Raw genomic sequence first — 11,180 nt, 5'->3', positions numbered from 1 at the left:
ACTTTTGGCGATGGATTGATAAAAAACAAGTGAAATAAAATGAAGGGTTTTATGAGTATAATCAGGATATAAGAAAATTTTTCTACCCTCACAATAAAGAAGAGAGAGAAAATGGAATGATGCAAGAGAAAAAAAATATGTGGACTCCGCCTCTTAATTGTACGTGTAGAAAAATTTTATTTGATTATGTAACATGATACTAATAAAATCCTAAAATGAAATCACGTTATTTGTCATTGTGAAATAAAATGACATTAAATAAAATATTTATAAAATGCACACTATATTATTTCATCTAATATCTTTATAATTTTTTATTATTTCATTCATTTTTTAAATAATGAAATATAAAAAATTCATTTTATTATAAAATATTTAAAGGGATAGGATATTTACACAAAAATAATGTTACGCACAATGTTACGACCACATCTTAATCGTTGATTTCCGCCAATCAACGATTATCATTTTTCAAATTAAACTCATTAATTAATTATTAATTTGCAATAAATGATAACTGTTGATTGGCGAAAATCAACGGTTAAGATGTGATCGTAACATTGTGCGTAACATTATTTGTGTATCACAATATCTTATCCCATCCCAAAAAACTACATAATATTCCATCTTAATTTCACTTCATCCCCATCTATTTCTGCTGCATAAAACCAAAAAAAACAGGTCTCCGTGTGTGTTGGCAGAAAGATAGCAAAAAGGTACATTTGATCCTCCTCACAACACAGCACTCTCAGTCGCTCACTATGTGTCCGTACGCATTGAGTCATACGAATGAGCAAGCGTGTGATGAAAACCAGAAACTCCAGCAGCCACTATTCTATTTCTAAATTTTCTATTTCCAATAAACATCACAAAAATCAACAATCACTGTTACTAGAGTGGTCACTGACTGACTAGTGTGGTGTATCCCTATTCCAGATATTCATTTTTTTTTTCCCATCATCGTTCGTTGATTTCCCTTTGTTCCTTTTTCTGCTACTGCTAGATCTTCCTCCGCCTCAAACCCTTTTCACTTGCACCGCTTCTCTGTGCGTCTCCCATCAAATTTCACTTCTTTTATGAATTTTCTTTCTGCCCCTTTTTATTGCATGCAAGATCACCAACAAATAACTATCTGATTTTTATTTTTATTTTTTTATTTTAGGATTGAAGGGTGCGAGCGATTTTCAACAATGACGGGTTGAGATTTTTTTTTTTTTTTTTTTTTTTTTTTTGAGATTTTGGGGTTAGACTGAGAAGAGAATGGGTAGTCCCGGAGAGAACGGAATCGATGCGACGGTGGGTGGCTTGGTTTGGGTTCGCCGCCGCAATGGGTCGTGGTGGCCTGGCCGGATAATGGGTCTCAATGAATTGTCGGAGAGTTGCTTGGTTTCACCAAGATCGGGTACTCCTGTTAAGCTCTTGGGTCGTGAGGATGCAAGCGTGTGAGTCCTCTATTACTGTTTCCATTTAAAAAAAAAAATTAATTAATTAATTAATTTCATTTACCCTATCTACTGTTTCCACTTTTTTAAGTTTGCATATGATTCCTCTATCACTTGTTGTGTGCATTTCTCTGCCCTTTTTTGCTATTTCCATATTTCAACTTTAGGATTGCTCTTCTTGTATATGTTTGCAAAGTGTTGCTAGCATGGAAGTGGAACTTAGAGATAGAAAGATATATTAACTAGCAGGGCTCTAAACTTATATTTGTTTGTTGTTTGAATTGTGAATGCTTCTTGATTGGTGTTTTCATCTGGTCTGATTTTGGCAAAAATTCGTTCGTGATTTAGGGATTGGTATAATCTTGAGAAATCGAAGCGGGTTAAAGCTTTTCGTTGTGGAGAGTATGATGAATGCATCGAAAAGGCAAAGGCTTCTGCTGCCAATTCAAATAAGAAGGCGGTGAAGTATGCTCGCAGGGAAGATGCTATTCTTCATGCTCTTGAGCTGGAGAGTGCTCGCCTTGGCAAGGAACCATTGAACTTGTGCCCAGGGTTAGATAAATTAGGTAGTGAACATGGTGGATCGGCTGGAGAATCACCAGCTGTGTCTCATTCTGGTGATGGTAATGAGGATGTGACTGATGGTCTGAGTGAATCTGAAGACAATTCTAATTCTGCTCCAGAATTGTCTCAGTCTGGTATATCTTTTGAAGAGCCAAATCAAAATGGTTCTTCCAAGATGCAATCTATGCAGGGAAGGAGAAGAAGAACACCTAATGATTCAGAAGATGATGGAACAGAAGGAGTCAAGCGAATGAGAGGGCTTGAGGACTTGGGCATTGGTGTAGTGTCAAAGAAAAAGGTCCACGGTGCAGGTACACCCGAGATAGTTCAGCAAGATGGTGCTTCACTCAGCAATTCAAACACAAGGAACTGCCTGGCAAATGGAACTTCTATTAATGGTGGTAAGGGCCATTCTTCCACACTGAAACGAAAGAGATCACAAGTGGCAAATCTTCATGAATTGAAAAGGAAAAATCGACGCCGGCCATTGACGAAGGTTTTGGAGAGTACTGCTATGGTGTCAATTCCGGTAATTTGTGATCAGCTTCCTAGTTCAACCAGTTCTCCACTATGTGAGGTGACTGATAGCAAGACTTCAGGATTAGATTCCAATGAGTCAAAGAAAAGTTCTCCACTAGCAATTCATAATTCTGATAGCACTGAGGCTCCTTTTGAGAATGGAAATTTAGTAGATGTTAATGATCATGGTTGTGAAGCTTCTCAAATCAGTCACGCAGTAAAGGAGAATGGGGCTTCTGGCACATCAGGGCTAATTGGGAACCATGCTTCTGATAAATTATTTGATGTGCCATTTGTCAGGGATTCAGGAGATGAGAAACATGCCACAGGTATTTGAATTCTGAACCGTCTTCTGTATTTGTATTGTGCAATTTTTTCATTATCATCATTTGTTGCTTGGAATTTTTTTTGGTGATAAATTGAACCTTTTAGACACGAAAGTTGCAGAAGTTTTATTATTTTATTGAACTGTCTCTGTTGTATTTTATCTCTTATGTTCGGTTTTGCTGTATTTGGTTATTTGTCATTTTAACTATTTTAATTTATTTGCTTACATCTTAATTCATATATGAATTTGGGCACATGGTATTTTAAAAAACATAGATGGAAAGCAAATGTGGGTCCTTGAAGAGTGATGGAACCACCTAGGCTCAAGAGTTCCCTAGAGGTCTCTCAAATTCCCACTAACCAATTCCGAATACCTGAATACCTCACTACACACACTCACTCACCTTTTATTCTACCCACAGAATATTCTAGAATAACTAATTAATTGGCCCACTCACTTTTAGGCCCATCAATACTCCCCCTTCAAAATTCACCTTGTCCGCAAGGTGAAGAAAGAGGTCAAGTAATGTGAAAGAACTTCCACCCGGGTCCCAAATTTTGAAGCTTCTTGACCACGTTACTAGTTGCAATTTCTTACCCATATCCTTTCCAGGAACTGACTTAAGCTTTGGAATAACATTGGCTAACCCAATCAAGATCCGAGTGGCCAACTTAGAGGGACCCAAGTCATCCGCAATTTTCCAAAATGGTAAGCAATCATTAGAGCCAATACTCAGTGAATTTCCCCCAACCAGATATGATCCCCTTCGAATGGAGTTAGGCCCATTATGATTCAAGCCCATCCAATTTCCATTATTCCCTTCTAATATTCCTTGCTGAATCATGGGCTGGATTATTAATGTGGGTTGTGAATAATGACCCTCTCCTTTTGAATTAGGCCCATTTGTTCCTCGGCCCACAATCCCAATCACCCAATCCAACCCTGTGTCCGTCTCTGTCCCTGCTACCTCTTGCATCATCGACCGGTGCTCTTCCACGCTCGTCATCGCTACCTCTTGCATCACTGACCGGTGCTCTTCCACGCTCGTCATCAACAAAACGTGAGACCTATCTTGGTCTTCTTCCCAAATCTGCACCGCTTTTGCATCGTTCCCTTCCGATTGTTGTTTTGCGTTTTCTGCTTGGACGTCGTCTTCTCCGGTTTTCTGATCTGCGTTCCCTTTTTTTTCGAATTCGGTTTTCTGATCTGCGTTCCCTTCTTCTTTTTCCCCTTCTTTCTCTTTGATTTCTGTTTCTTCTTCTTCTGATTTGTCCTTGCTGTCTTCTTTGGACTCTTTCTCTCCTTCTTCGTCAAACGCCATCTTCTTCTTCTGCAGTCTTTGATCTTCCTCATCTTCTCCTTCTTCTTTTGCCTTTTCCTTTTCCTTTTCTGCAACGTCCTTGTCGTCCATTTTTTCTTTGATGTTTCGATCTACTATGCTTCCATCTTCTTCTGCATTTTTAAAGCGTTGCGACTTCATCTTTTCATTTTTCAATCTTCATGTTCTCAACCACTCAATTGTTCCATCCAACATCTTCATCATTTTTTCTAAATCTTCCCTACGCTAACTGATTCCAACCATTTTTTTTTTTTTTTTTTTTTTCTTTCTTCTTTTTTTTTTTTTTTGAAATCTGGACCAGAAGCACCCCTAGATCGGACGTGCTCTGATATCAAATTGATGGAACCAGAAAAATAACATTGAAATTATAGAGATAATGGAGGTCATGCCTCTTTTACATACACTAATATGCAGAAAATAAACCCCAAGAAAGCCTCAACTCCCCCTCAAACCAAACACCTAGGCTCAAGAGTTCCCTAGAGGTCTCTCAAATTCCCTTCTAACCAATTCTGAATACCTCACTAACACACACACTCACCTTTTATTCTACCCACAGAATATTCTAGAATAACTAATTAATTGGCCCACTCACTTTTAGGCCCATCAAAGAGGCATGGTGATCATACATTAACAACCGAAATGAGCTAAATTGAAGCATGGTTTTTTTATTGTTCTCTTTATAAGGAAGAGCTTGAGATGATTGACTTGAGCAAGCTTCCTTAATGGGACTAACTTTCTTAAGCAGCAAAATAACTTTTCCCCAGTTAATGTTTGCTACTTCTTTAATTTGGCTTTCATGGTTATTTCTTTCTCGTGTCAGCAATGTTATGCAATGCATAGTTTAAAGTTGCTTTTTTGATAGGTAGATGTGGAATAAGTATAAATTGGTCAATTGAGAATTGAATGTGTTCTGTTCGTGAGGTATGCATACTAATTTTATTTGCCCTTCATCTATTCCTAATTGTTTTTCTTTCCTGTACAAAACCCTCTTCCCATTTTTGAAGCAGTAGAATGTAGTTGAATGATATTTCTTCTGTGTTTCTGCTTTAGTTTAGCCATACCACTTCTGTGGCTCTGCTGTAATCCCGATGTAATTCCTTCTCCCAGGTTGCTCGCCTGTACTTGTTTCTTGTTCACCTGGAAAAACTCAAATTGGTGTATTGGGACAACAATCCTGTCATGTTAGTCAATCTGAAGCTCTCTCTTTGAGCAATGAGGATCAAAATACTGGTTGTACAAGTTCAGCTGCGGTTTATAATATTATTGGCCATAGAACGGAGAAAGGTAGTTCAAAGTGGCAGTTAAAAGGAAAAAGGAATTCAAGACATATAAATAAAAATAGAAAAGAAGTCTTGAGAAAACATGTGGAGATGGATGATGAATGCAGTGCTCATTTGACAGGTGCCCCCAATGTTTCATACAATTGTACCTCTCTTGCTAGGTGCAAACCAGTTGCTGAAGGCCAACTAGATGGGTTTCGGGATTTGATCAAGCATGTTAGGGGGACAACAGAGGTGAAGCTATTACCTGATGGATCTCTCACCCCACAGAGATCACTTCCTTTTCGCCAGTCTCGTTTTACCGTTAACTCCAGATATCAAATGGTAGATTTTCCTGGAAGAAATTATTGTTCTGATGCTTCGTTATATGATGTTAAGCTAGAAGTTAAATCCAGTTACCGGCCGCAGCATGTCCCTTTGGTTTCTCTTGTGAGTAAATTAAATGGCAAATCCTTTATTGGACACCCTCTAACAGTTGAGGTTTTGGATGATGGTCATTGTGACAGTGTGTTGAGTGGAGTTGAATGCAACTTGGAAGGTGGTGACACTTACTGTGTGGTCAAGCCAAACTCGGTAACCAGAAGAATACCTTCCAATAATTTTTCGCGATTTTCACCTAATAAATCTTTGAAAATGAAAAAATCTGGTCTCTTAAATAAAAAGATTCGGAAATTATCATCACTGACTGGGCACAAGCAATCAGAAGAGGAGAGAAAACCAGTGGTAGATAAGCTCAAGGGTCCTGTCATAGCTTGTATTCCCCTTAAAGTAGTATTCAGTAGGATAAATGAAGCAGTAAGCGGTCAGGCGCGGCCATCACACAGCCCATTACCAACATCAAACCCTTGAGTTACAGAGAATGGGTTGTGTGGAGAACTGTTTCTTTGGTAACTTGAGAGATTTTTAGTTTTGCAGATAATGAATCTGCATTTTATTTATATGCGCATGATTTGAATCATAATCATATGAGGCTTCTCTTGGCTCTGTAAATAATGTAACATTATCTGAGTTGTAAAGATGATCTAGTATTAGGTATTGGTGACCTGATATTAGGTCCTCAAAATGTCATCTCATGAAGTTAGGTTCTCAGAAAGTCATGATATTACGTTCTCAAAAACTCTTCTTCATAACTGGAAAAAGAATTTGAAATTGAGTATATTTGGATCTGTGCCATTTCAGTATTTATATAATTTGCCTTTGCATGGAGCATTGTCAATATTCAAATGTGTTGATACGTATGAAGATAGATGATCAAGATTCAAGAGCATTTACTTGATTTTGTTCTGTATATTTATTCTTTTTACTGGATTTTATTATTTTATTCTCATAAGTATTTAATTTCCTTCATTTAGCTGTTATATATGATTATGATGATCATTTGATGAGCAGTTCATCAATTAAATTATGGAAGTTATAGGGAATCGTGGCCTCTCGAAGTTATGGTTTCATTGTTTTCTTTCCTCAATTAAATGAATCAGGTTGGAAAGTGATTAAGAGCTAATAAAACAAGGTGGGAAGAAAGAGGGTACTTTGATCAAAATACAAGAGATTCAATGATTCATTATCAAATAATCTTAGTATGTATAACAAAAACTAAAAACTAAAATAAAAAATCCCAGTATATTAATTTTTTTCATAAAACACGAGATTCATTATTCATTTACCTTTGAAAACAAAAATTGTGTGAAGACCGAACAACTCAAATATTCGTTATAGATAAATAAAACGTTTACTCTTCACCTACCAATAAAAAAAAATGCTTACATGTTTACCAAAAATAAAATAAAAAATGCTTACAATCAACTTTTTTTTCCTATCACATTTCTCAAAATTATTTTAATTAATAAATATAAACTAATGTATTTTTATCTTTTACAAATTATTAGAACTTTATCAGGAGGATTTAAACTACTTTTCCTTTCATTGTTTCATTCTTAAAATATAAAAAGGGAAAAGTGTTTGTCATTTTAAATGACAGAAAGTTATGTCATTTTAAAAGAGATACGGACACAGAAAATTTGAATTTTAAATTAAAAAAAACCACCCATTTTCTTTCTCCCATGATTTCCCTTTTTTTGTGTCTCTCTCCTAAAATGACATAACTTATTTCATTTAAAATGACAAACAACAAACCCATATAAAAAATAAAGGTTAAGAACAAGATTAATTATTTTGTATCCAAGTTTTTGTTTTCGGTGTCCATCTAACAGCTTAATGGGCTTTACATGATTCTAGCCCAGTAGTAATACACCTATTCGGACCGGGTCTACTTCGAAGCATTGAATTAGGGTTTCCCATTTTAATTTCTATAAATTCTGACAGAAAGGAAATTCTCAGTCTCTCACTCTCTCCACAACAAGTGAAGGCCAAACAAAAAGGTTCTCTACATCGTTTCGTTTGGTTATTGTTGTTGTTAGGCTTAGGGTTATCTTTAATTTCATCGTTGGTCTCAATTTGGATCTGGTTCGGTGCGTTTTCAGGTGAGGGTGGAAGTAGAAGAAAGAGATGGCCGCAGTACCAGGACAGCTCATTTGGGAGATCGTGAAGAAGAACAACTCTTTCTTGGTGAAAGAGTTCGGTAATGGTACTCAGAGCGTGCAGTTCAGCAGAGAGGCCAACAATCTCTACAATCTAAACTCTTTCAAGTACTCTGGTATATACTATGCTTTATTACATTATTACATTATTACATTTGTAATTATGTGGATTGTATTTGGATCCCCTTTCTGAGAAGAATTTTGTAAATGCAAATGTTTGATGAGAAATGGGTACTGAAAAAAAAATCATCTTTTTAGTGAAATCTATTTTTTGCTTGACAACACCATTCTTTTATGTGATGTTATTTTTTAAACTTGAGAGTTGATGTAGAATTTTGAAATTTTGGTATTGTGTTAACCTATTTACGGTCCTTGCGTTTCAATTGTTTGTGAGTAAAGCTCTCTTTATGTTTATGGTGGTATGATAGGTTTGGCAAACAAGAAAACTGTTACTATTCAGCCTGCGGGTAAAGACCAGTCTGTTTTGCTGGCAACAACCAAAACAAAGAAACAAAACAAGCCTGTTGCTTTGCTTCACAAATCTGTCATGAAGAAGGAGTTTCGGAGGATGGCAAAGGCCGTGCAAAATCAGGTAGTTCGACAGAGAAAAAGTCAAATAATCTATGTTTTATGGGGAGAGTTTCCTGATTTATGTTAATGATGTGGAATAAATGGTGTAATAATTCCAGAAAGCTGATTCTGTTCCTATATGACAATATATGTTTTGTTTGTTTGCTGCATTTATACTTTCTGTTGACCCCAGCTGCGAAATATCCATTTTGAGTTTGGCTTCAGCTTCCTGAAAAAATGTTGAAAGTTGTTCTCTGCTTTTTATATATTTTACAATAATGTGCGCTGGGTTAGCTACCTTTTTTTTCTATTAACTGCCCCCTGGTGGATTTTTTGGGGTTTGTCTTTATGTATGAGAAAATTGTTTTTCCATCTTGGTTTGCAAAATATTTTTCTGCTGAAAAAGATTAGATTCCCTTGCAAAGTAGGGGGGAGCCTTGTGCAATGAGGTCTGTCCTATTTTTATTATTCAGTGTTAGACTACCATTTGTTTAAATCTTGCCTATATAGTTTTTGGTATTGTTGTAACTTTGTTTTGGGTTGACTCTGCTAACTTAATCTCGCCAAGGCCTTTCTCAACATTTTAAGGGAAGTGAGTCTGTGAGACATACTTTTGTACATTTCCTCGTATGTTTTTATTTAAATGAGTGATTTGTATTGTTTAGAAAAATGACTGTTGGAAAAGTGAATCTTTTAATCAAGTTTTAAGTTGAAACTGTCAATACCTTTGCCAACATGACCGAGTTTTCCCCAGCAGTGATGAGCCTCTAACATGTAAGAAGGATCCCTAATTGGGTTTCTTCAATGAAATTTACTTGTTACGCTTGGCTTCTGAGCTTTTATCTTTCAGAAGTTCTTTCATGAATGTATTCTTTTGTTCTCCTTTGTCAGTTAACGATATGCAAATTATTTCAGAATAATTATATATGGTTCTGGTCTAAATTTCATACGGATCAGTACCTTATCAATCTGCATCTATTTGTGTGCCTACAATAAATGTTCTGATGAACTCCCATGCTGTGGGCTTTTGCTTGCATGCAACTTTTTTCAGGTTTCATTTAATGAATTGTTTTTAATAGATTTTCTACTCGTGATATGCGCTGCAGGTGGCAGATAACTACTACAGGCCTGATCTCAAGAAAGCAGCTCTTGCAAGGTTGAGTGCTGTCAATAGGAGCCTCAAAATTGCGAAGTCTGGTGTGAAGAAGAGAAACAGACAGGCTGTGAGGGTCCGTGGTAGGAAGTGAATTGAGAAAATTTAAGCTGCATTTTGGTGGCTGATAACTATATTTCTATTAATCTTTTTTTTTTCCCCTTTATAGTTTTTGTGTGTTCTAGAACTCGATTATAGATTTTCGGAATTGTGTTTATTAGCAATTATTGTGTTTTCAATATGAAATTGAACTACCATGCTATAGCTTTCACTGCGTTGATTTCTTCACGGCTTTATACCAATAATTTTAGGATGTTTATATCACATGTCAACTGACAAAGAAGGCAGAATCTCTGAAGCTGCAGCACCAATCAAAGTAGGATTTTGATGTGCTACATTTGTAAATCTTTTTCATATGGATAGCTTTATTTTTTGTGCTCTTAATTCTGTTTAACTGGTTGCCCTTGAACGGTACAATGCTGAGTTAGTTGGTAGGGGTAAAAGTGAATTGGGTTAGGCTGAGTTTTGTTCTGAAAAGCCGAACCTTATGCTAAAAAAATGTAATTTGACCTGAGCTGCTCTGATAGTATAGTATGAGTCTAATTATTAGTTTGGTCTAACCCATTTATAAAAAACAAATGGCTTAGTTTGCTCTATTAATCTGTTAATTTTTAACTTCAAAAAATACTTAAATTTTGTTTTTAAAGATAAAACACGATTTCAACCAACAAATGAATAACGATGCTTGCACTAGTCAAAAAATTCTCATCATTTTCTTGCAAATACAATTTCAAAACTTCTCATCATTTTCTTGGAAATACAATTCCAAAGTTAATAAGTTGGCAAACAATTTAAAAATATAGAAAACAAAAAACAAGATTAAAGAATAATATATATATATATATATATATATATATATATATATATATATATATATATACTTTTTGTGTTTTTTTTAAGCCATACTTATTACATAGTTTGGATAGTATCTTTAGTCATGCTAGAACGATAAACATCAATAACTATTCTTTCAGGACTAAATGTTGATATATAGAGATTGCTGTAAATTTTATATCATTCTCTAAGGTAGTATTGGTTTATGGTGGTAGTTCAGTTGGTGCATGTGAGTTGAGTAAGTTTATTTTATTTTATTTAAAATAATTAATATGATATAAGCTATGTGTAGGTTTATAGGCTCAACATGTAAAAAAGAAAAGAAAAGCATATGGTCTGTTTTCTAAATAAGTTTTTTTTTTTTTTAAGTCTAAATCTATTCTATTTTACTGTATGTAATAGGCTGAGCCTAATATAGGCTAAACTGTAGACTTTTGTAAACTGGTCCGTCGCACTTTCACCCCTGTTCGTTGGTACTCCTCGAAGATTAATTTTCATCTTGTCAGCATCAGAGTCTTGAACATCTGTTCAACATCATTGAAACTTTGCCCTTT

At 35.6% G+C, this 11,180-nt stretch overlaps 2 protein-coding genes and 1 non-coding gene across 4 annotated transcripts; all 3 read left to right on the top strand.

Moving 5' to 3' along the window:
* The first annotated feature begins 743 nt into the window (after nt 1-743).
* Nucleotides 744-6,588, top strand: LOC133297568 (uncharacterized protein At1g51745-like). 2 transcript variants are annotated; one of them, XM_061496736.1, is made up of 4 exons: nt 744-1,046; nt 1,163-1,442; nt 1,791-2,854; nt 5,300-6,588. In XM_061496736.1, exons 2-4 carry the CDS (start codon nt 1,261-1,263, stop codon nt 6,319-6,321), a joined length of 2,268 nt encoding a protein of 755 aa, XP_061352720.1. In that variant the 5' UTR covers nt 744-1,046; nt 1,163-1,260; the 3' UTR covers nt 6,322-6,588. The 2 variants fall into 2 exon arrangements, with proteins under 2 accessions (XP_061352720.1, XP_061352721.1); XM_061496737.1 differs by having other exon boundaries at nt 1,046-1,442.
* Nucleotides 6,589-7,765: 1,177 nt separating this feature from the next.
* Nucleotides 7,766-9,998, top strand: LOC133297565 (large ribosomal subunit protein eL28y-like). Its single transcript, XM_061496733.1, has 4 exons — nt 7,766-7,850; nt 7,953-8,125; nt 8,438-8,601; nt 9,686-9,998. The coding sequence occupies exons 2-4, from the start codon at nt 7,978-7,980 to the stop codon at nt 9,824-9,826; spliced, it is 453 nt and encodes a 150-aa protein (XP_061352717.1). The 5' UTR covers nt 7,766-7,850; nt 7,953-7,977; the 3' UTR covers nt 9,827-9,998.
* On the top strand, nt 9,330-9,419 carry LOC133297576 (small nucleolar RNA R24). Its single transcript, XR_009749662.1, has one exon. It is a non-coding gene; the product is annotated as a small nucleolar RNA R24 (small nucleolar RNA).
* Nucleotides 9,999-11,180: the final 1,182 nt, after the last annotated feature.

The sequence above is a fragment of the Gastrolobium bilobum genome, unplaced genomic scaffold, assembly GCF_033153095.1.
Source record: "Gastrolobium bilobum isolate Gb01-03AN ecotype WA unplaced genomic scaffold, APGP_CSIRO_Gbil_v1 utg2745, whole genome shotgun sequence".
Taxonomy (NCBI): domain Eukaryota; kingdom Viridiplantae; phylum Streptophyta; class Magnoliopsida; order Fabales; family Fabaceae; genus Gastrolobium; species Gastrolobium bilobum.
Note: the sequence above shows the minus strand (reverse complement) of the source record. Positions and strands in the feature narration are given on the sequence as shown.

What these genes read in the sequence shown, in the direction of transcription:
- LOC133297568 (XM_061496736.1), top strand. Translation starts at nt 1,261, where the DNA reads ATGGGTAGTCCCGGAGAGAACGGAATCGATGCGACGGTGGGTGGCTTG. An exon ending in GGTCGTGAGGATGCAAGCGT is followed by an intron (nt 1,443 to 1,790) that starts GTGAGTCCTCTA and finishes TTCGTGATTTAG; the next exon opens with GGATTGGTATAATCTTGAGA. An exon ending in AGATGAGAAACATGCCACAG is followed by an intron (nt 2,855 to 5,299) that starts GTATTTGAATTC and finishes TCCTTCTCCCAG; the next exon opens with GTTGCTCGCCTGTACTTGTT.
- LOC133297565 (XM_061496733.1), top strand. Translation starts at nt 7,978, where the DNA reads ATGGCCGCAGTACCAGGACAGCTCATTTGGGAGATCGTGAAGAAGAAC. An exon ending in AAACTCTTTCAAGTACTCTG is followed by an intron (nt 8,126 to 8,437) that starts GTATATACTATG and finishes GTGGTATGATAG; the next exon opens with GTTTGGCAAACAAGAAAACT. An exon ending in CAAAGGCCGTGCAAAATCAG is followed by an intron (nt 8,602 to 9,685) that starts GTAGTTCGACAG and finishes TATGCGCTGCAG; the next exon opens with GTGGCAGATAACTACTACAG.